At 42.1% G+C, this 21,482-nt stretch overlaps 1 protein-coding gene across 1 annotated transcript; it reads left to right on the forward strand.

The window, feature by feature from the left end:
- The first annotated feature begins 17,918 nt into the window (after positions 1–17,918).
- On the forward strand, positions 17,919–21,470 carry LOC147443962 (pleiotropic drug resistance protein 2-like). The gene is made up of 9 exons (XM_086526749.1): positions 17,919–18,386; positions 18,541–18,665; positions 19,987–20,032; positions 20,108–20,192; positions 20,320–20,479; positions 20,569–20,645; positions 20,730–20,783; positions 20,917–21,007; positions 21,390–21,470. The coding sequence occupies exons 1-9, from the start codon at positions 18,064–18,066 to the stop codon at positions 21,455–21,457; spliced, it is 1,029 nt and encodes a 342-aa protein (XP_086382875.1). The 5' UTR covers positions 17,919–18,063; the 3' UTR covers positions 21,458–21,470.
- The last annotated feature ends 12 nt before the right edge of the window (positions 21,471–21,482 follow it).

The raw sequence follows: 21,482 nt of genomic DNA on the forward strand, positions 1-21,482 counted from the left end.
CAATCACATGCAAGAGGCATATCAAGCAACAAGGGTAGCCTTGGGACAAGTGTCCCCCTTTCCCCTTTGATAGACAAGACTTGATAAATGCAAAACAATTAATTAAATTAACTAATTTATCATTGGACCCCTTGGGAAGCCAACCAATATGCTTTAGGAACACGATGAGGGCAACATGGGTAGGGGCTTGACATGTGTCCTTGCTGCCTCTTGAGGCTTGGGTTTACCTTGTGTGTGTGTGTGTGTGTGTGTGTGTGTGTGTGTGTGTGTGTGTGTGTGTGTGTTCTCTCTCATTCCGTGTAACATTTAATGGCCTAATAACTTATGTGTAGCGGAAATTAGCATGAACATAGTGGGCATTTCATTAGAATAGATTCCTAATGAGAATTACAAGAGTGCTTGGGTGGAGAGAGCAACAAAAAGCATAACACCTTGTTAGATAGCATCAACAATAATTTCAAAAGAGAGAGAAATTAAGCTATTGACAACAGTTGAGGACCAGATTTGCATGGAGCCGGTCCCCCCTCCAAAAGGCTTTGTATTATGGTTTCTCCCATCAAGAGAGACATTGTACAATACAATTCTTTGTATTCCTTCAAGACTAGCTAGTGCAATGAAGATGGAAGCTTCATGCACTAAGAAAAACACTTAATCAAACACAACTTGAATTATCCCCGTTCTCAGACCCAAGACCTCACACACCTTCGAAAATCGTGAGAGCTAGCAGGGTATGAGAGTAGATTGAGAGGAAGAAGGAGTATCTTACGAGAAAGATGTACATCTCCTCACATAATCACTCATATTAGCATAGCTTAGCTTAGTAATTAGCTTGGTAGAGAAGATGAGCATGCATTGTAGCTTGGCTCTTGGTTGGATTTGCATCCACATGCCAAGAGAGTGTTGATGTAGGCTTCTATCTCACAAGCTTGGAGTAGGTGATGAGCTCTCCATTAAAGCTTGGGAGGAGATAGAGTATTCTTTCTTCACACATGAGCTTGTGTGTGTGTGTGTGTGTGTGTTAATGCCTTGCAAAAATCAGCCCCCTCTCTCTCTTGGGCGAGCCCTCTTGCTAATTGCTCTTACTGAAGCCTCATTGGCCCTCCCCAAGTCAAGCCAATTACAATTAAACAGCATAAGTGATAGCCTTCTGACATGTGTCCCCCTTTCCCCTTTTGTGAGAGCTTTAGGTAATTAAATAATTAAACTAAACTCTCATTGGACCCCTTTGCCTCCTGGCCAATAGGAATCAGGCAAGCCACGGGGCTCCTGAATGCTCATTGGACCCCTTGGGAGACTGCCCAACAGTCTTCTAGGAGACTTAATTCTCATTGGTTTCTTTTATTAAATGTTTTTAAATTAATTAAACTAGATTTACTCTAGCTAAATTCTCATTGGTCCACTTCAAGGGTCATCCAATAGAAATTGGGCACACCTTGTGGGCATCTGGCCTAGGGAGCTGACATGTGTCCCTCATTCCCTTTGTGTAAAGGGAGCCTGTGTGTGTGTGTGTGTGTGTGTGTGGCTTTCTCTCTCATCCCCTACCTTTAGGGCTCGCCCCCTCCCATGTAGGGATGTGCAAAGACTTTTAGGGCACACACAAAGCATCCAATTTTCCCTAGGGTTGACCTTTGGACACAACCTTTGAATTTTGGAACCTTAGCATTTTGGAAGTCTTAATGGGCCGAACCTTAGGGTCTTTTTAGCCCATTGTTGCACATGGCTCTTTTGCAGATGGCCCCCCCTTTGGATCCCTATTTTCCCTCCTTTGGATCCCTACTGTGGCCGGTCTGCTAGCTTAACCAATATTCTAGCTTTTTCTCCCCTGGCCTTCCCCACATTAAATGATCAGTTTAATATGAGCAAAATCATTTAGGAGAATTAGATATTGATTATTATGACATTACTCTAGCTTTAGGGCTCGCCCCCTCTCTTGTGGGGATGTTGTTGACTTTTGGAACACAAGCACCTTAGTCAGCAAGCATGACAAAGCACCTCAAGCTTGGATAGTGTTCCCACAAGCACCTCAAGCTCCCTAGTCGGCAATCATGACTAGCACCTCAAGCCTCTTAGTCAGCAAGCACGACAAGCACCTGAAGCATCTTAGTCAGCAAGCACCTCAAGCACCTTAGTCAGCAAGCACGACAAGCACCTCAAGCTTGGGTCGGGTTCCCATCTCAAGCACAACCCTAGCTTACCGAAGGTCAAAGGACTTTTAACACTAACCTTTGGAGGTCTTCAATGAAGCTAACCCTAAGGTCTTTAAGCTCCATTGGCTAGCCTTGCTCTTTGACATACCATCTCTCATTTGGACCCCTTTACCATTGGCCCAAGTTTCCATTCTATTTTGAAAGAGAGAAAGAAAGAAGTGTCCTAATTTTGACTCACCTCTCTTTCTTTCCTAAAAATACTATCTCTAAGCTTTTTCTTCACACCTAGATTAGGTTCCCACATAAATCTATTGTTCCACATAAAGAATAAATGGATTTTGAACTTGATTTTCAATCCGATTGCTCTGATAAACTCATGATGACTCACAAAATTGAGAATTTCAATTGCTTTGCAAAATAACTGAAATGACTTATATGGATAAATGTTGGGTACATTACAATCTCCCCAAAAGTAAGGATACTTCTACTTTAATTACTAGTGACCATCCTTATCTCTAAAAGGGTAATATTCTTAGTCTGCTTCACTTACCACGGCTGCTCCGTTATTCAGTCGTGGGCAAGAGTTTTGATAATGTCCCAACTCTCCACATTCAAAGCATCGAACATTTAAGCGTCGAGAATCTGTCGCATTAGCAGCATAAACCCTTTGTGGTTGTCTATCGTTGAAACTTTGATTCTGTTCAATTATTTTTGCAAGCCCTTGTTCCTTCATTAAAGATTTGACTCGTAGTAAAGCATCTTGTACAGTGGTAGGTTTCAAAGCTTCCAATCGTGAGCTAATTGGTTCTCTTAATCCTTGACAAAAGAGAGCTACCTGCTGCTCTATGGTCATTGATGGTGCGTAACGTCTAAGCCTTACAAACTTTGAGTAGTACTCTTCCAAAGATAAACCGTATTGTTTCAAGCTAAAGAACTCATTCATCTTTATCGCTTCATGGGCAGGAGGTAAGAATCTTTCCTTCACCGCTTATTTGATCTCCCACCAACTCTGAGAGTTCTCCAACACTCCCATGTCACGACAATGTTGTTTCCACCATAATTTCGCTTCCCCTGAGAGGCGAAACATCCCTAACATCTCTTGGTTTGCAGGTGTGGTCCTTGCAGCAAAGAAGTAATTATCCATAGCTTCAATCCATACTTCTGCTTCTTTCTCAATATCATCACCCTCTCCTTTAACAGAAGGTGGTTGCATTTGTTTGAGCAACAACTTCTTCTCCTGAATCTCCGTATAGAGAGCATCGTTTTGAGGGTTTTCCAACATAGAAGTGATTTGAGGATTCTCCTGAGTGTACATCAATGTTTGTAATAACTCAAATCAATAGGGTAATTTCGAAACTTAGACTTATCCAGTCCACTAAAAGCTCAATCGTATGACTTAATCAATCCTTACTTATCCGATTCATTAAAACCCAATCACATGACCTAACCAATATTGACTTAATCAGTCCATCAAAACTTATTCGTATGACTTAACCAGTCATGACTTATCTAATCCGTCAAACTCAATCATATGACTTAACCAGTCATGATTATCTCAATCACATGACTTAACCAGTCATGGGTCATCCAATCTATACAAAAATTCACTTACATGACTTAACCAGTCAAACAATGTCTTTGTAGAAAGAAAAAAACTCAATCTTTTAATCATAAAGTCGTCAAAATGTCATATAGGAGTCTACAAAAGATCTCTCGAAGAGCAAACATAATAGAGGTTTTAACCATAACACATCAACCGGCATATTGTAATATCCTTGCGAGTTTCGTAATGGGTATAGAAAACCATACACATGAAGAAGCTTGAAGTAGCCAACTAAATCTTTTTAACCTAGGCTCTGATACCAACTGTAAGGTCCCCGTCCTAAAAGATCGGGGCGACTTGGAAGATAGCCTTCTTTATCCTCTAAATCCGTTGACGACTCCCTACTCCGATAATGCGAAGCAAGGATATGAGCAACGAAAGAGAAGAATACTTCCACCTATTGTGTTCGTAGTTGCAAGACCCTACGCCACAAGCCAGGTCGATGAAGTTAAAGGTCTATGGAATCTAGATCCTACATTATAAGAGAAGAAAATCCCTTTCACATATTAAGGATTCAAAAACAACGCCTTTTTCCCCGCGTTTAAGAGGCACAACCGCCATCCTTAAATCCAAAATATGACATGGGATAAATCTCTAACTAACTGAGACAAAGTGAAAAGTACTCGACTAATCGAGTCCACCCATCCTTGACTGGCAACCTGAGCCAGTCCCCACTTTCCACCCCACTGACACACACACTTTTTCCACACTGTTTTACATATACAAACAGTGTTCCTTAATTAATTCCAAACACAGGTTCTTTAATACAGCCCTTCAAACAATACCAAAACAATTCAAATAATGCTAATGAAGGCAACCCTATTATTCAACAAAAACAACTTTTCCAATTTCTCATGGTTTTGCCACTAACCCGCGGACTTTCTCTGTCTAACCAACAGAGCCTTTGCAAAGGATTTATTCGTTAACCGCGAATTGCGCAACCTTCCCATCTCGCTAGCTACGAGGCATCTTGCTAACTGCCAGGCATCCCGCTACCCGCGAGGCATCCCACTACCCGCAAGGCATCTCGCTAACCGCGAGGAACAAAAGAGAGCCGATAACCTCAACTTAATCTCCGCTATCCGCGGAATCATCTCGCTACCCACGAGAACAAAATATATTCTTTCAGCAATTCATCTCATTAATGATTCATCAAACATGATCAACCAATTCTTCATATCAATCAGAAACCGCTTATCAAACAATAACAATTGATTAAACAATAACAATCCAACAAATAGTAACAATTTATCAAACAGTCCTTTCACTAGTCTATGAAAACATATGCTTGTCTCATGTGATAGAATCACGTTTTTCGGACGGTTTAAGGGGTTCCCTATGCTTAGCTTCCCAAGTCAACATGAATAGCAATGTATAATTATAAATTTGTCTTACCGGATTTGGAGCGCGTGCGGCTAACTCCTGTGCTAGAGGTTGGACGGCTTCGACTTCTTCTTCGATTGATGCTTTCGCATAAGCTACGTTTGGAGTTGACACCTTCTTCCCACCTTCCTTGGTGGTGCAACGGCATGGGCGTCCTTAGAACTTCGTGTTACACGCTTCGGAGCCATAGCTTCAGAATGGAGAAAAGAAAAGCGCGTTGTTGGAGAGAGAGAGAGAGAGTGTGTGTCCACAAATCGGGTGAAGGCACGTCGAAGATTGGAGATGGAGATGGCTTGAAAGTGAGGGGTTAAGGGAGAGAGGTTTCCTCCGGCGCGTCGTTGCAAGAGAGCTTCCGCTTCTGTAGATGTGTGTGTTCAAAGTGAGAGGAGGAAGGTCCTTTATATAGGCCTTAGGGGGTGCTAAGAATACTGAGAGGTTTCAAGAATAGGAGAAGGAAAAAGCTCGTGCGTCATCGCGGCTCTAAATTTTTTTATTTTTTATTTTTTTTTATTTTTTTGGTACGTGAATCCTATGCGCGATTTTAAAAATCTCTATACTTACAAGTTCCCATTCTATTTTGAAAGAGAGAAAGAAAGAAGTGTCCTAATTTTGACTCACCTCTCTTTCTTTCCTAAAAATACTATCTCTAAGCTTTTTCTTCACACCTAGATTAGGTTCCCACATAAATCTATTGTTCCACATAAAGAATAAATGGATTTTGAACCTGATTTTCAATCCGATTGCTCTGATAAACTCATGATGACTCACAAAATTGAGAATCTCAATTGCTTTGCAAAATAACTCAAATGACTTATATGGATAAATGTTGGATACATTACACCTGCAATGTGAATGGTTCCTCTTTCTTCCCCAAAGCAAGGGCTAACATTATGTTTCTAAAGTCAAGGTCAGTAGCATACTCATCTATCATAGAAGATAGATCATTGTGAGTTGCTATAGACACCGCATTAACTTTTGGTTGTCGTGAAAGTGCATCGGCCACTTGAGTGTGCTTACCAGCAACGTGAGCAATATGAAAATAAAATTGCGAAAGAAAATTTGCCCACCTTATTTGTTTGTCAGAAAGCTTGGTTTGTGTCATGAAGTACTTGAGACTTTGGTGGTTTGTTCGTAAAATGAATGGAGTCCCCAATAAATAGTGCTTCCATGTGTCTATGACATGTAGAACAACTAAAAGCTCTTTCTCATAAATGCCCAAGACTCCTTCATCCGTATTGAGACTTCGGTTCTTATATGGTATGACATGCCCTTCTTGAAGCAAGACTACTCCAAGGCAATCACTACAAGCATCACATTGGACCTCAAATGGCTTTGAGAGATCCGCAAGCATGAGGACTGGTTGGGAGGTAAGCTTCTCTTTGAGCTTGTCAAAAGCATTTTTCTCCTTAGCAGTCCATGAATACTTAATTTTCTTCTTTGTTAAGTCATGTAATGGTCCTGCTATTTGAGAGAATTTTGCTATGAAGTGCCTATAGTATGCACACATATCAATAAAGCTTCTTAGCTCATGTAGATTCCTTGAATTATACCATACTTTTATTACATCTAACTTTGATGGATCCATACAGATACCATCTTGAGAGATAATATGACCTAAGTAAGTATTGAATCTCTTGAAGGAAAAATTCGCTTTTCTTTTGAGTGAGAAAAAGCTTGTTCTCCCTCAATGCTTGAAAAATCACGTGAAGGTGTTGCTTGTGTTCCTCCAAGGACTTGGAGTAGATGATGATATCATCAAAGAACACTATAGTGAACTTGTGGTAGGGTCTAAATATTTTCTCAATCAAATGATTGAATGTGGCTGGTGCCTTGGTCAAGCCAAAAGGCATGACTAGATATTCATAAAGACCAAACGTTGTACGAAATGCGGTCTTTAAGATATCTTCATCCACTATCCTTATTTGATGATAGCCACTTTTAAGGCCAATCCTACAAAAGTAGGTAGATCCTTGTAGATTATCAAACAGATCTTCTAGCCGAGGCACAAAAAATCTATTTTTGATAGTAATATGATTTAGTGCTCGATAGTCCACACACATACGGTATGTACCATCTTTCTTTTGCACTCAAAGGAGTGGAGAACAAAAGGGAGAGGAGCTAGGCCTCACCATCCCTTTGCCTACCAATTCTTGTACTTTCCTCATGATATCCTCTTGTTAAGCTTGGAAAACTCAATAAGGAGGCTTGTTAGGCAGTGAGCGTCCTGGTAGGAGCTCAATGCAATGGTCATCATCCCCTCGTTTTGGAGGTAAGTCCATAGGGATATCATCGATGAACACATCTTGGAATCCTTTTAGAAGATTAGACAATTCTATCTCTTCTTGATTCCTATCATTTACATTTGATGAAAATTTAGGACCTTTTAGAGACTCTTTGGTAAAAATCATGTACGCAGAAAGTGAGCTCTTCATTGATTTATCAAAAGCAGGAGGATTTACAAGAGGTATAGTACGGCCAAACTCACTAGCATCTATATACATGTTCTTTTCCTTATAGGTGAAGTAGATTCTCCTTTCAGGGAACTTCATGTTGGCAACCATGCGGTTGAACCATGGTGCCCCTAGGATAGCATCCTCATATTGGAGGGGAGAGATGAAAGTCTTCTTTGTTGACATAGCTTTGGACAAGAAGCCTCAACTACCCAATCAAGGGAGTAACGGAGGCTTGCTGTCCCTTGAAAGTTGTGGCAGCTGTTACAATATCTCCCATCTTGAAAACTTGAATGCCCAACTTGGTGGCCAACTCCATTGATATGCAGTTGTGAGTAGAGCCAGGGTCAAACAAGATGAAGGCATCATGCTCCCTTACCTTTCTCCAAGCATAGGAGAGAGATGATCCTTTGCAATGAGCACCCTCTTTTGGGGCTCTGATGGTGGAAGCTCTAGGATTGTCATTGTGGGCATTTCTCTTGGGGCAAGGACAATAACCATGTCCTTGCTCCCCACACTTAAAACATTTCTGGTCCTTGCAAAAAGCTTCAAGCTCTTCATGAGAGACTTTGTTTTTACCTTTGTAAACTTCCTTCTCCTTGGAACAATTGTTGTTGTTGTTGTTGCTGGAATTGCCTTAGGAAGAATTTTGGGCATTGGTTTTTCCCTTTGCATCACTTTTGTCTTTGTTTTCCATGGCCTTGACATTTCGTCTAGCCCCTTGTTGGAAATTGATGCACGAAGCAACCATGGTGTGGTAGATTACTTCATTGATAGAACAAGGTCGTTGAGAGTTGACGAGCCAATAGGAAGGGCTAAGAGCCATCTATTACCACCTATTTTGACATGTCTAAGAGCGTTGGCATGGCCATCAGTGAGTGATTTCAAGATTGAACACTTCTATCCGGTTAAGTACCCATCGATTATAGTGGACAAGCAAGAGTCTTGCCATTAGTGATTTTTTGGGCATTATTTTAGCACTACACATTTTGAGTGTGAAAATCAAGTTGAGTTTTTGAACATCTTAAACTCTTAAGGGCCTCTACCAAGGTGTATAGATGACTCCAGCATTTCAGACAACATGACTGTTCACAAAACCCCAAGATTATGGATTTTTGGATTTTTGGGTTCAGAAAAGATCTAATTGTGAATATGATTCCAACTTCATTGGATCTGCTATATTATCTCTAGAACTACAAGTGTCTATATGAGTCCAGTTTCGGGGTAAGATCCATTCGTGATTATCAATTCTTGGAATTTTCACACTTGCATTTTCAAGGAAAGAAGTCCACAGATTGCCAAAGGGTAGTGGAAAAGTTTCCACTTCCAACGCAATGTACTGCCACAGGCCAACCCAAGGGGGGTCACGGACATAGGCCAAGGGCCAGATGCTAGTTAAGCACTTTTCCTGTAAAGTTTAAACAAGGGGTTTCACAATGTTAATTTTAACCAAGGGGTCTGGATTGCAAAGGCAACACCCAAGGTTACATGTGCAATACTACTTGCATTTCACTAATTTTCAATTAGTGTTCCTAGGCCTTTGCAAGCGGGAAATTTGGGCAGGATGTGCAAATTATGTTATCCTCCATTTTTGCTCTTAAGAGAAATAGCAAGGTCATGTACGAGGAGCCAAGACATTTGGGTTGTAGTGTCCAAATTAAGTTTCTGCATTATGCAATTACAGACCCATTTGTAGGGTTTTACTTGGCACATGTTGTCACATGGGATACAACATGGTCTAGGAGCTCAAGGAGTTCAGTTTAGCCAGTGTGGAGCAAAGCTAATGAGGGTCCCTCTCACTCCCGTCGTAGAGTGTTTGCAGTTACCTCCACGCACAAGTACATTTTGTACTTGAAGGATGTTCTTTTTTCAAACATTCTTACATGAGACATATTCCACATGTGGAGAATATGAGTCTCTGGACTGGCACTGGCGCCCCTATTTCAAGTATGTGTCATGACAAAGTACCTCGGTGCTGGTCAAATCTGTTTTCTAGACCATTTTCAGCACGATGTATCAGGAGCAATTTCGGTGGCCAGAAATTATCGGATACTTAGAATGACTTGTTGAGCTACAATTGCAGCTAAATTTTCCTTTGTTTCCCGTCTTCCCTTTCGGAGTGACGAGGAAGAGGAATATGGGTTGATCATTTCCTCTTGGGCAAAAAGCATTAACTATCCCAAGGCCTCAAACGCCTTTGAAGGTGGAGAGAGCTAGCGCGAAATGAGGGTAGCGAAGAGAAAGAAGAAACATTCCATAGGAGAAATAAATAGTTCCTCACTTATCATCACTCTTCTTGCTAGCATACATAATAGCATAGTAATGAAGATGGAGAAGATGGAAAGCTTAAGCATTGAAGCATGGCTCTTGGTTGGATTTGCATTCCATAGCCAAGAGTGTTGGTGTAGGCTCCCAACTTCTCTACTAGCTTGGAGAAGGAGATGGAGCTCTTGCACTTTGCACTTCCCACATTGATAGTGTGTGTGAGTGTGTGTGGGAGAGTATACCCCCCAAGAAGCCCCCCTTCTTGCTTTGGTCGACCCCCCCTTGTAGCTCATGCTCGAAGCTCATTGGACCCCTACAAGCCTAGCCAATCACATGCAAGAGGTATCTCAAAGCAACAAGGGTAGCCTTGGGACAAGTGTCCCCCTTTCCTCTTTGAGAGAGAGGACTTGATAAATGCAAAACAATTAATTAAATTAACTCATTTATCATTGGACCCCTTGGGAGGCTAATTAATATGATTTAGGCACACCATGAGAGCAACATGGGTAGGGGCTTGACATGTGTCCTTGCTGTCTCTTGAGGCTTGGACTGGCCTTGTGTGTGTGTGTGTGTGTGTGTGTGTGTGTGTGTGTGTGCGCGTGTGTGTGCGTGTGTGTTCTCTCTCATTCCCCTAGCTTTAGGGCTTGCCCCCTCTCTTGTAGGGATGTTGTTGACTTTTGGAACACAAGCACCTTAATCAGCAAGCACGACAAAGCACCGCAAGCTTAGGCAGTGTTCCCACAAGCACCTCAATCTCCCTAGTCGGCAAGCACGACTAGCACCTCAAGCATCTTAATCAGCAAGCACAACAAGCACCTCAAGAACCTTAGTCAGCAAGCACCTCAAGCTTGCACAACCCTAGCTTACCTAAGGTCAAAGGACTTTTAACACTAACCTTTGGAGGTCGTCAATGAAGCTAAACCTAAGGTCTTTAAGCTCCATTGGCTAGCCTTGCTCTTTGACAGACCGTCTCTCATTTGGGTCCCTTTACCATTGGCCTCGTGTTGAGATTGATTTGTAAGCACATGTCTATATTCTAACCCTTGTTCTTGTTTATTCTCCCACATTAAATGATCAGTTTAATATGAGAAAATCATTTGGGTTGGTTAGATATTAGATTTTATGACACCTATACTCTATGTGCTAGCTCTCATTCACCGGATCACTACCAAGGGGGATTTGTTACCATATACATGTGGTAGTGATGTGTGTAAACACACTCGGGACCACCGAGGCATTTTTTTCCCTCACTAGGAGGTTTTTCCCCCGTGCATTGTATATACACCCACACTCTAGGGTTACCTATCTTTTCTTTGTACACTAAGTAATACACTCTCTGTTGTGTGCCTTGTGCTTCCTTCGTCTTCCCCAAGCTGTGTGTGTTTTCCTGCAACCCTAATTCCAACATGCATTTCCCACATCCAGCAAGGCAAAAAGAGGGGCAGACAAGAGGCATTACTGAAGGGATTTGAAGAGGCTTGGAGAAGCGAGCACCGCCTCCATCTTTAAACAGAGAAAGACCATCAGTAGCATGTGTTCAACACCCATGTCCAACAAGGTGAGGATGCAAGGAGGTAGGATGGTAGAAAGAAGGGAGCGACAATGACAAGCGGTACGCTTAAGTAGCAAGAAGCAATTGAGAGAGAGAGAGAGAGAGAGAGAGAGAGAGAGAGAGAGAGAGAGAGAGAGAGAGAGACTTCATTTTGGCCAAGATGTTTCCATGAATCAATATTGCATGGCCTCAACATCTAGCATTGATGGTGATGATGCGGCTTGGCATTGAATGGAGTGATGTTAAAGAGACTAGCAAAGGATTGGCATGGTGATGCAATTAAGCCCACGTGATGGTAGGGGCATGAGACAGAGTGAATACAGTGAGTGCTTGCTGAAACAGAGGTGATGAGAGAGAGAGAGAGAGAGAGAGAGAGAGAGCAACTTTTGGGTTAGTCTTGGCTATGTCTAGCATGCTTTTCCCTTCAAGATATTTGAGATTGAGACACTTCAAAAGTAAGATTCTAAAGCCAAGTTACATATTGTTAGTAAATAAATGGTAAGAGCGAGCGAGACCTAGCGTAGGCGGGACGCGCGAGCTAGTCAACAAAACAACCCTTGATACAAATTCTAATTCTACAAGCCCATGGAATGGCCTTTCTTTTCTAGCATGTCCTAAGAGCCACTTCACGTATGGGATGGGTTGCCAACATGTTGGCAATCAAAAAACCAAGGCTGTATCAGTTCACATGGAAAGAGAAGTGTGCAACAACGAGGTGGTGAGGGCAAGTAAATTAGATGACAAAAAGAACCCAATGGGCAGTAATGCCAAGCTCAATGGATGACTTGAAAAGGAGAAAACACCCCAAGCCTTGACTAACACTATCATCTTTCATGTTGCATGCTTGTTGTCTTCGACAATTGTGAATTGACCCACCTTCCAAGATAGAAGCGAAGACTCGCAACAAGTGCCCAATTTATGCATACCAAATTCCTTACAAGTCTTCATGAAAACAAGAATTATTCGCAACCAATTGCGAATATATGCATAACAAAGACTCATGTGAATTGGCTCTAGAGGTGCCAAAAGGGAAGAGCCCTTGAGCTTTTTTTTTTGTTTTTTTGGCCCTAGTTTACTAGCCATTTTGGCATGTTACCCAAAGGGCATGGCCATACATACTACATAGTCTTTGGCCAAAAGGAAAGAGCCTATATATTGAGTTTACTAGCCTTTTTGGCTTCTTACCCAAAGGGCATAGCCATACTAAGTCTTTGGTGACTCCATCACATGCACAATGCTCAAAAGTTATTGTTATTCTCTTTCCTATTAAAAATCTCGGTGCTTGTGTCGTCCTTTTTCTCGAAGGAAGACACTTAAGTGTGGCAAAAGCCAAGGGTAATGGTTTGTTGCATTGCTTTTTGTGGGAAGCACAATTGTTTGCCTTTTTCAATCGTGTACTCCACACTTTAAGTGTGGCAAAAGCCAAGGGTAAAGGTTTGTTGCATTGCTTTTTGTGGGAAACACAATTGTTTGGGTTTTTCCATCCTGTACTCAGCATGGCTTGCCTTTTTGAACTACATAAATAGTCTTTAGTAAAGGGTTGGATTTTTAGTGCATCTATGAATTGTTGGATAAAGCTTGCAGATTTGTGTCACATAGCAAGCTAATGATAATAAAAAAAATTAATTATTATTTTTAGATCCTTGTGAAAGGGTGTTAAAGAAGGGAATTGAGTATTGTGTCAAACATTATTTTTTATGGTTTTAAAATATGTCATAATTTAAATAATTTATTATTATATTTTGTTTCAAAAAATATATTATTTTATTATGATATCATATGTTTTAAAATACTAGTGTCACTTTTTATTTTCTCTTTCACAAAGAAGCTTCTTAGTATGTAATTCTTCTCAATTGCTTTATGTAGGCCATAGTGAATTTTCACCTTGCTCTATCTTGGAGGGGGCTTACATTAGGAGGAGATACCTCTTTTTTTTTTTTTTTTTTGGGCATGTTAAAGGCCTTAGCGAACTATGGGTGAAGATCTCTCAATTTTTCTTGCTTGACAAGTGTCCTTCGTTTTCTAAAGTTGCATTGAATAAAAAGTATAGTCACAAGGGAAAAACAAGTGGAGAAAAAGTGATTAAATGACGAGGCCTACCATTAGAGGAAGATGTGATAAATTGTGTTATATAGAGAAAAAAGTACCCTTGTGACTAAAAGAATCGATGACTTAGGAATAGAAACACAAAACTTCAATCATTTGGTAATTTGGCCATAGACAAAAAATGAAAATTTAAAACGCTTTCAAGAGAAATGAATGTGCATCGTCATTTTGAACTGAACGATATGTTGGGTAAATCATTTGCTACAGACACTTTGAAAAGGAGTGAACAGTTCCATATCTGATGGTTGCAATTGTCTCCTCCCACACATTATGTGTGTGTATACAACATCTATATCATTATTGGTGCCCGTGCCCTTGGTAAACTCATGCACACTCACTTTCTAATACAACCCTTGAGCCCAAGATGCAAAATTAATGGGTGAGATGCCTGCACAACTACAAGCCTTACAAGCATTTCACCTACTCAGGCCCTATGGTGAACTCACAAATGGGAAAGCCCTTCTTGATAAACATCAAGCACTCAGCTCTTATCTCTCTTGATGACCAACATGTTGCATGCCTAATCAAAGAAACAAAGAGTTATCTTCCATTGCATGGCACGCTCAACACATCATAGAACACAAGGTTAGACCAAGCACATGCTACATATATTGCCCATGATGTCTTTCTCTTGAGAAACTCCTAAACCACACGTGATGTTTCTTATCTCTGGGCTCCATACCAACATATCACCTTCATGCCACTCAGCTTATTAATGTCCATTTTATCTTGCTCTTGATATCCCCTTTGCGTGATGCTCCATCACTCCCAGCTTTGTATTCTCGTAGCTCTACCTTATCTCCTTGCCATACCATAGTCCTCCATGACCTCGTGCAAAGACATGCAAGCATCATATTTCTACAGTTTGATGGGAGCGGCAAATAAACCGGAGGCTCGAGATGCTTAAAAACCCCCTTTCTTCTCTAATGTGGCGTGCGCTACTACTGACCCCCCTTTCCTCTTTACTGCGCCCCACACACACACACACACACACAGATTATTGCTCATGGTTTCACTCTCCTGTTGTTGTCGCCCCTTCATCCGTCGGCCTCCTCCTCTTGAGACCACCCTCACCCTCATTGCTCGAAGCAGGAGAGAGAGCTTGTTCTCTTCCTTCTCATGCCGCTCCAGCTGTTGTCGCACCTCCATGCCCTCCGTAGCCCCTAGCCTCCTCACTACTGCTCCACCTGCTCTGCTGCTACGATGTCATGCTCCCCAATACCCCCCTGAACGGTTGTGTGCACGCAAGAGAGCATGAGAGAGAGAGAGAGAGAGAGAGAGAGAGAGAGAGAGAGAGAGATGCGCACGACACACACACACATGAAACTTCTAGAAACGAGCACTAACTTGGTAAAGCCTCTCTCTCTCTAAGATATCCTACGTTAAGTACTCTCTCTCTATCCATTTCCTCCCTCAACCTCTTCGTTCCATCATTTTCTTGAGAGCACGAAACGTTTCATCATTTCCTACAAACAATGAATACCCACTACCCCATCTGCCACTAAAAAAATTAGGAAAATAAAAAATTAACTCTCCTTTTTCATTAGCAAAAAGGGGAGTCATTGCTATGGCCTTTCCCCTTTGGGGTAGGCCAAAAAATGTTTGATACCATGATGTAAAGTATTGATAAAAGGTCCTTTGATTTAAGCACTTGATGAAGATTTTTATACTGATTTGTTTTATTAATTTTATATTTATTAAATTTACTTTTAAATGAAATAACACTTTTTTTTGTTTAATTTGACTTCTTCATTTTATTTTGTTTCAAAATGTAGATGTGCAATGTTCAACTTTCTTAATATTTAAGTGGGACTTTTCGTAATATACAAACCATTTGTTATTATATATGTATAATAGATAATACAATTTCGTATTAAAACATAATAAAAATTTCATGTGATTGTCCCCAAAGAGTTGGTCTAACGGTAAAGCTTTGGCCTCTCAACCTATGGGTTGTGGGTTCAAATCCCCCGTTGGGTCACACTCTAGAGGGACACCTTGTGCTCACCTGGTGTTCACGTTGCTAGGGCTCTTGCCCTTGGACACTCGAGTGCATCCTCCTCCTGGGGTGGGTCACCCGAGGAGGAGGTTCCTAGCTGGTTGCTACGAGTTCTCTCCGCCGTTCCCAGCATGTGGTGCATCAATTAGGTGGCCATGATGATGCCTACGCGTGGCTCTTGCTCGATGGTACGCGGCCCTTGCCCGACCATGTAACATGGCTAATATTTGGAAGGGATAAGCACCTCCCCCTGTGGGCTCTATGGTGTGTCGAAAAAAAAATAAAAAAAAAATAAAAAAAAATTCATGTGATTGTAGGTATGTATTTAAACTTACACTCCCTCATCTCCCCTTAACTTAGCATGCCTTCGTGCCTCCTCACCTCGTTAAAATGCTCATAAGAGCTTGCATTAATCACAACATGATAGGAGGGGCTAATTGTTCTGAGTTACCTCCCTCTTTCAAATAACTATAGCTCAAAGAGGTTCAATTGGAAAATGCAGAGGTTACCCCATCTTCACTTGCATGTGAGAGTGTGAGAGACCCATCAAATCAATCAAATCCCCCCTTTGTGTTGGAAGCTCAAAGAGGTTCAATTGGAAAATGCAGAGGCTACCCCATCTTCACTTGCATGTCCTCAGGACTAAGTAACACCCATATTTAAAGAGGGAGGGGGGGCGGGGGGGGGGGGGGGGGGGGGGGAATGGGATCAAAGGCGGACAAGCTCACGCGCGAAAGTGCAACAGTCAAATCAAAAACTAAACTTAGACGGACACTAAACTTGGACAACCTGGAAAATGCATGTTAACTTATAATATAACGTTGTAAAAACGGTTGTGGGTACACAATGCATGCGCGGGTGAGGTGGTCAGTCTATGTGTCCCTAAACACGGACGACCAGGTCTCGGGTTCAAATTGCCCCACCGTAGGCTCATTTTTTCCGTTGGTCATGTTTGATACACCTCACCTTTTTGACGACACTCCTCGTTTTTCCCGCTCGCCAAGTTTAGTGCACCTCAAGATCCCGCCATGCAACCCCGACCGTTGATCCCATTACTCCACCCCGCATTTAATATGGGTGTCACTTAGTCTCACGGCTTGCATGTGAGAGTGTGAGAGACCCATGGAATCAATCAAATCCTTTCAAAACTTCTGTTACTCCCCTTTGTGTTGAGAGCACCTTGTACTCTACATGCCTTGTCAATGTACAAACAAACTTAGGATTGCATGGAGGTGTTTCGGACATAGGAAGGCGGGGGTAGAGATGATGGCAGCTTGTTTGCCTTCTTGTTGCAGATGAAATTGCAGCAGGTGGCAGGGGTTTGTGTAACTCCGCCTCTTTTGGTAGAGTTGTTGAGAGATGGTGGGGGTAGAGAAAATCAAGGTTGACGCTCGCAGCAGGGGTTAACCCCTATATAAAAATAGATGAAGGGTGCAGGGCTCGAAAAAAACTTTTTCCCAAAAACTTGACGAACCTACTTATGAGAAAATTTAGAGGTGAATTGACTAAATTTGAGGGTTTTATAGAACTAAAGTACACTAATATTCTCTAGCTTTTGTAGGTTTTTTTTACCTTCAAATTTAAAATTTAGAGGTTAATCTCAAAATTTGGTGATGGGATTACACTAAATCTAGGGTTTTTTTTCGAACATTGGAAGGGTGCATATAAACAAATATATAAATATATAAAAACACCACCTCATGGTTTACAATGCAGGGCTAACCTCACCGAGTGTTCACCAAAAACTTTTTTTGGCAACCAATGGAAGAAAGGAGAGCATAAAAAATATGCCAATTTTTAGTGAAAATTTTAGGGGTTTTATTGGTTTTTACACTAAAACCCTCCAAATTTAGTTGATTCTCAAAAGTAGCCGATAATTTTCAGCTTTTGTCCTTTAAAATTACAATAAAGGCCAGTTTTTTTGTGAACATTGGACTCCTTAGGGCAGGTTCAGACTGTGCACAAGAGCGCGCGACTGCAACCTTTCCTTTTGCACACAACAAGTTGGATGTAACCTCGTGGCTAGGCCATTTGACGTCTTGTGTGAGGTGTCTACAAGTCAAAGCCTCTACGCGTCCGGTGCCGAAAAGTGGGCGGAAACCATTTTGTTCAGGGGGTATGAGGCCGCCCGTTGATGGGTAGGTCCGGACATGCGACGCTTTTGTATTGCTCCGACCAGATCGTGCCATGACGAACTTGCATGTTCCTGGCGGCAGTCTGAACCCCCTCTTAGTCTCACAGTTCACTGACTCAAGAGTCAAGGTGACAGAGAGAGAGTTGAAACTTGGAGTTCCTTTTCTCTCTCTCTCTCTCTCTCACTTTGTATCAGATCCACCACATTGTAACTTTCTGGTCTCATAGGTCACTTTGGCCTTTTGAAGACGTTAATATAACATTTCATTTCTCTCTCGGTAGGACAGTCGTTTTGCCGTTTTGAGCTAGAGTGCCTGGTCCAGACACTGACGGTTTCAGCAGCCCTTCACTCCTCCCACAAGCTCCAATTTTCAACAAGTAGAGTCCTCTGCACAAAGAGCCCACGCTGGAAAGCCACCCTCTCCATGGCCTCCTCCTCCATAGACAATGGCATTGCTGCCTCTTCCCCTACTGCAGCTCCTGCCAACCCTTCCTTCTCCTGCGCTGCCGATCACGATGATGAGGCCCTTCGATCAAGGTGGGCTGCCCTTGAGAAGCTTCCTATGTACAATCGGCTGCGAAAAGGCTTTCTCCACCACATTGACCCTACTGGTGCAATCATCCATGAAGAGGTCGACATTGCAAAGCTTGGATACACAGAAAGGCAACAGTTGCTAGAAAAAGTTATGCTTGATATTGAGAAGGATAATGAGCACTTTCTTCGCAAGCTGCATGAGAGAATCGACAAGTAAGAGTGCTCTTTGTGTGTGTGTGTGTGTGTGTGTGTGTGTGCGCGCGCACGCCCGTGTGCACGATGTGGAAATTATACATGCTTTCAGGTGTGTAGAGTATGCTCAGTTTGCGTATGACCACTAAAAGTATGCAGTGTTTGTTACCTTCAGTGTTGGCATTGATCTGCCGAAGATCGAAGTTCGTTTCGAGCATTTGAATGTTGAAGCAGACGTCCCAGTTGGATGTAGAGCTTTGCTTGCCAACTCTTATCAACTTTACATTCAATTTGATAGAGGTGAGAATTCTCCTCCCCATTTATCATGTTCAAGCACTGACACACACACACACACACACACACACACACACACACACAGAGAGAGAGAGAGAGAGAGAGAGAGAGAGAGAGAGAGAGAGAGAGAGAGAGAGAGAGAGAGAGAGAGAATATGACACAACACAAATCATGGCCTCTGGTGCTCTCCTAAATCTACCAGTATCAATCTCTGGCTGGTGCGATGATGTGCGCATTTGACCAATAGCACATCGTATCCCATGGGATAAATGAGTGTCCATATAGGGAGGTCTGATCATATATCCATCCTCTCTGAGCTGGAGAAGATGCTCTCTGGAGGAAGCCATCTTTGTGCCAAGCTCTCGTTCGGCTCTGTCCATGTCTTCCTGCTCTCTAGTTGAATCAAATCTTGTTTGATGAGGCGGGTAATCTCGGTCCGTGTGAGGGACAAGGAGGGTGCATCCAACGAGTATTGGAAGGGGGGTAGTCTATTCATATTAAAACCATGTAGCTGAAACCAGGATGTCATCTTTGCATACCAACATGATGTGTCTCCCTGTGAGGCAAGCTGTTGAGGAGACTCTAGAGCTAGGCGAGCATATCTATCTTTGGGGAGATCTCGGATATTGCGAATATTGGGGAGCTTGTAAGTGCTTCTATGACTAGCGGGGACTAGCAAGCTATGCGAGAGAGAGAGAGAGAGAGAGAGAGAGAGAGAGAGAGAGAGAGAGAGAGAGAGAGAGAGAGAGAGAGAAATGAAATGAAATGTTATATTAACGTCTTCAAAAGGCCATAATGACCTATGAGACCCGAAAGTTACAAAGTGGTGGATCTGATACAAAGTCAGAGTAACAAAATAACCTAACAACAGTACAAAACAAAGATATATACTATGGGGTCCTAAGTTGATCGATGTGAACCAAGCAAAAAACTAAGCAAAAAATGGGCGGCTTGTGGGATAGCTAAATCACGAGAGCGAGAGAGAGAGAGAGAGAGAGAGAGAGAGAGAGAGAGAGAGAGAGAGAGTTTAACAAGGGCAAATTGGGCAATGAGACAACCTCAAATGTGATATTATAAACTCAATTTAGCTGTGTATCATGGAACATAGATATTGATGATCATCATGAGTCGAAATTGGATGCCAATCACTATCTATGAACAATGCGACATTACTGCACTGTTGCAGTGTAAAAATTATGCTTGCATCCATGCCATGTGCAATTAATTTGTCTCATATGTCGACGCTGCACAACATTTTCGGATCATCAATCTTGCAATTGTTCTGCACAGGGGCTTTTCAGCTTTCTCTTGCGGCCCAACTGACAAGTATTGCCAATACTAAAGGATGTGAGTGGCATCATCAGGCCCTCCAGGTTTGTCCCTTAAAGAGAACACGGTTTCCGAAGCATAGCATAACCCACACAAGCTCTCACTTGTATAATATGCAGATTAACTTTGCTTCTTGGACCTCCAAGCTCTGGAAAGACAACTTTGTTGCAAGCTCTTGCAGGGAAGCTGTCTCCTGATCTTAGGGTACCACAACTGTAGGCAATTGTATCTCCCATGCTTATGCGACTTTAAAGCAGGAGCAGTTTTGGGCCTTGTCATTTTACAGTTTTCTACATTTGAGAAGCAAACTAACAACTTCTCTTATCGCCAGGTCTCCGGCAATATCACATCCAATGGACACAAAATGACACAATTCGTTCCGCAGAGGACATCAGCCTACATTAGCCAGCATGATACACAATATGGGATGATGACTATGCGCGAGACGCTGAACTTTAGCGGTCGGTGTCGAGGTGTCGGCACAAGATATGGTAATTTGCACTCGAGATACCAGAGTTTTCTATCCGAGGTCAAAGGGGAATGATATCTTGTTAGCAACTTTCTGGTTGCTTTTAATCAGACATGCTTGTGGAGCTTTTGCGAAGAGAGAAGAGAGCTGGAATAAAACCTGACACTGACATCGATGTGTTCATGAAGGTAATTCAGCGGGCTCGCTGCTCAATAGCAGAGCTTTGTTTGGTGAGGCAATTGACAGATGTACTAATTGTTGCGTTGTTCTAGGCAACTTCAATTGCAGGGCAAGAAGAAAGCATTATTACAGATTATGTGTTGAAGGTAAGGAAACCATAGCGCAACCTTCTTATTGCGATAACATAGTTCCCGACTCTAGCAAAAACTGCCAGATAAGAGAAAGTAATATGTGGATGCAAGGCACAAAGCATAATCCCAAATATGACTGTGTTGACAGATTCTGAGCCTCGACATCTGTGCCGACACAATGGTTGGCGACCAAATGAAGCGAGGGATTTCGGGAGGCCAAAAGAAGCGTCTGACCACAGGTAATAGCATTGTGGACTCTTTACGAGAAAGGCCAGCATTCAAGAAACCATGGGTTATATGTTCTGGATATGCTGTACGTATGACTTCATAGCTCTTCGTAATCCTCTTTGTTGCTTTGCTGTTCATGCTTGAGAAATGAAAATGAAATGAAATGTTATATTAACGTCTTCAAAAGGCCATAGTGACCTATGAGACCAGAAAGTTACAAGGTGGTGGATCTGATACAAAGTCAGAGTAACAAAATAACCTAACAACAGTACAAAACAAAGATATATATTATGGGATTCTGGATTGGTCAATGTGAACTAAGCCGAAAACAAGCAAGGTTGCTGTTTAGAGGACATCCATTCCAGATTCTCACCAAATTTTTCCTGCTTGTAGGTGAAATGCTTGTCGGACCCGCAAAAGCTCTCTTCATGGTCTTGACAGCTCCACTACATTTCAGATAGTAAAATGCTTGCAACAAACAGTACA

The sequence above is a fragment of the Adiantum capillus-veneris genome, chromosome 13 (genome assembly GCF_014529385.1).
Source record: "Adiantum capillus-veneris isolate H3 chromosome 13, ASM1452938v2, whole genome shotgun sequence".
Lineage (NCBI taxonomy): Eukaryota > Viridiplantae > Streptophyta > Polypodiopsida > Polypodiales > Pteridaceae > Adiantum > Adiantum capillus-veneris.

Bases quoted from the DNA above. Each gene is read 5' to 3' on its own strand.
- LOC147443962 (XM_086526749.1), top strand. From the start codon at position 18,064: ATGGCCTCCTCCTCCATAGACAATGGCATTGCTGCCTCTTCCCCTACT. The intron at 18,666-19,986 runs GTGAGAATTCTC...CCAACTGACAAG, and splicing joins TTACATTCAATTTGATAGAG to TATTGCCAATACTAAAGGAT. The intron at 20,033-20,107 runs GTTTGTCCCTTA...TATAATATGCAG, and splicing joins GGCATCATCAGGCCCTCCAG to ATTAACTTTGCTTCTTGGAC.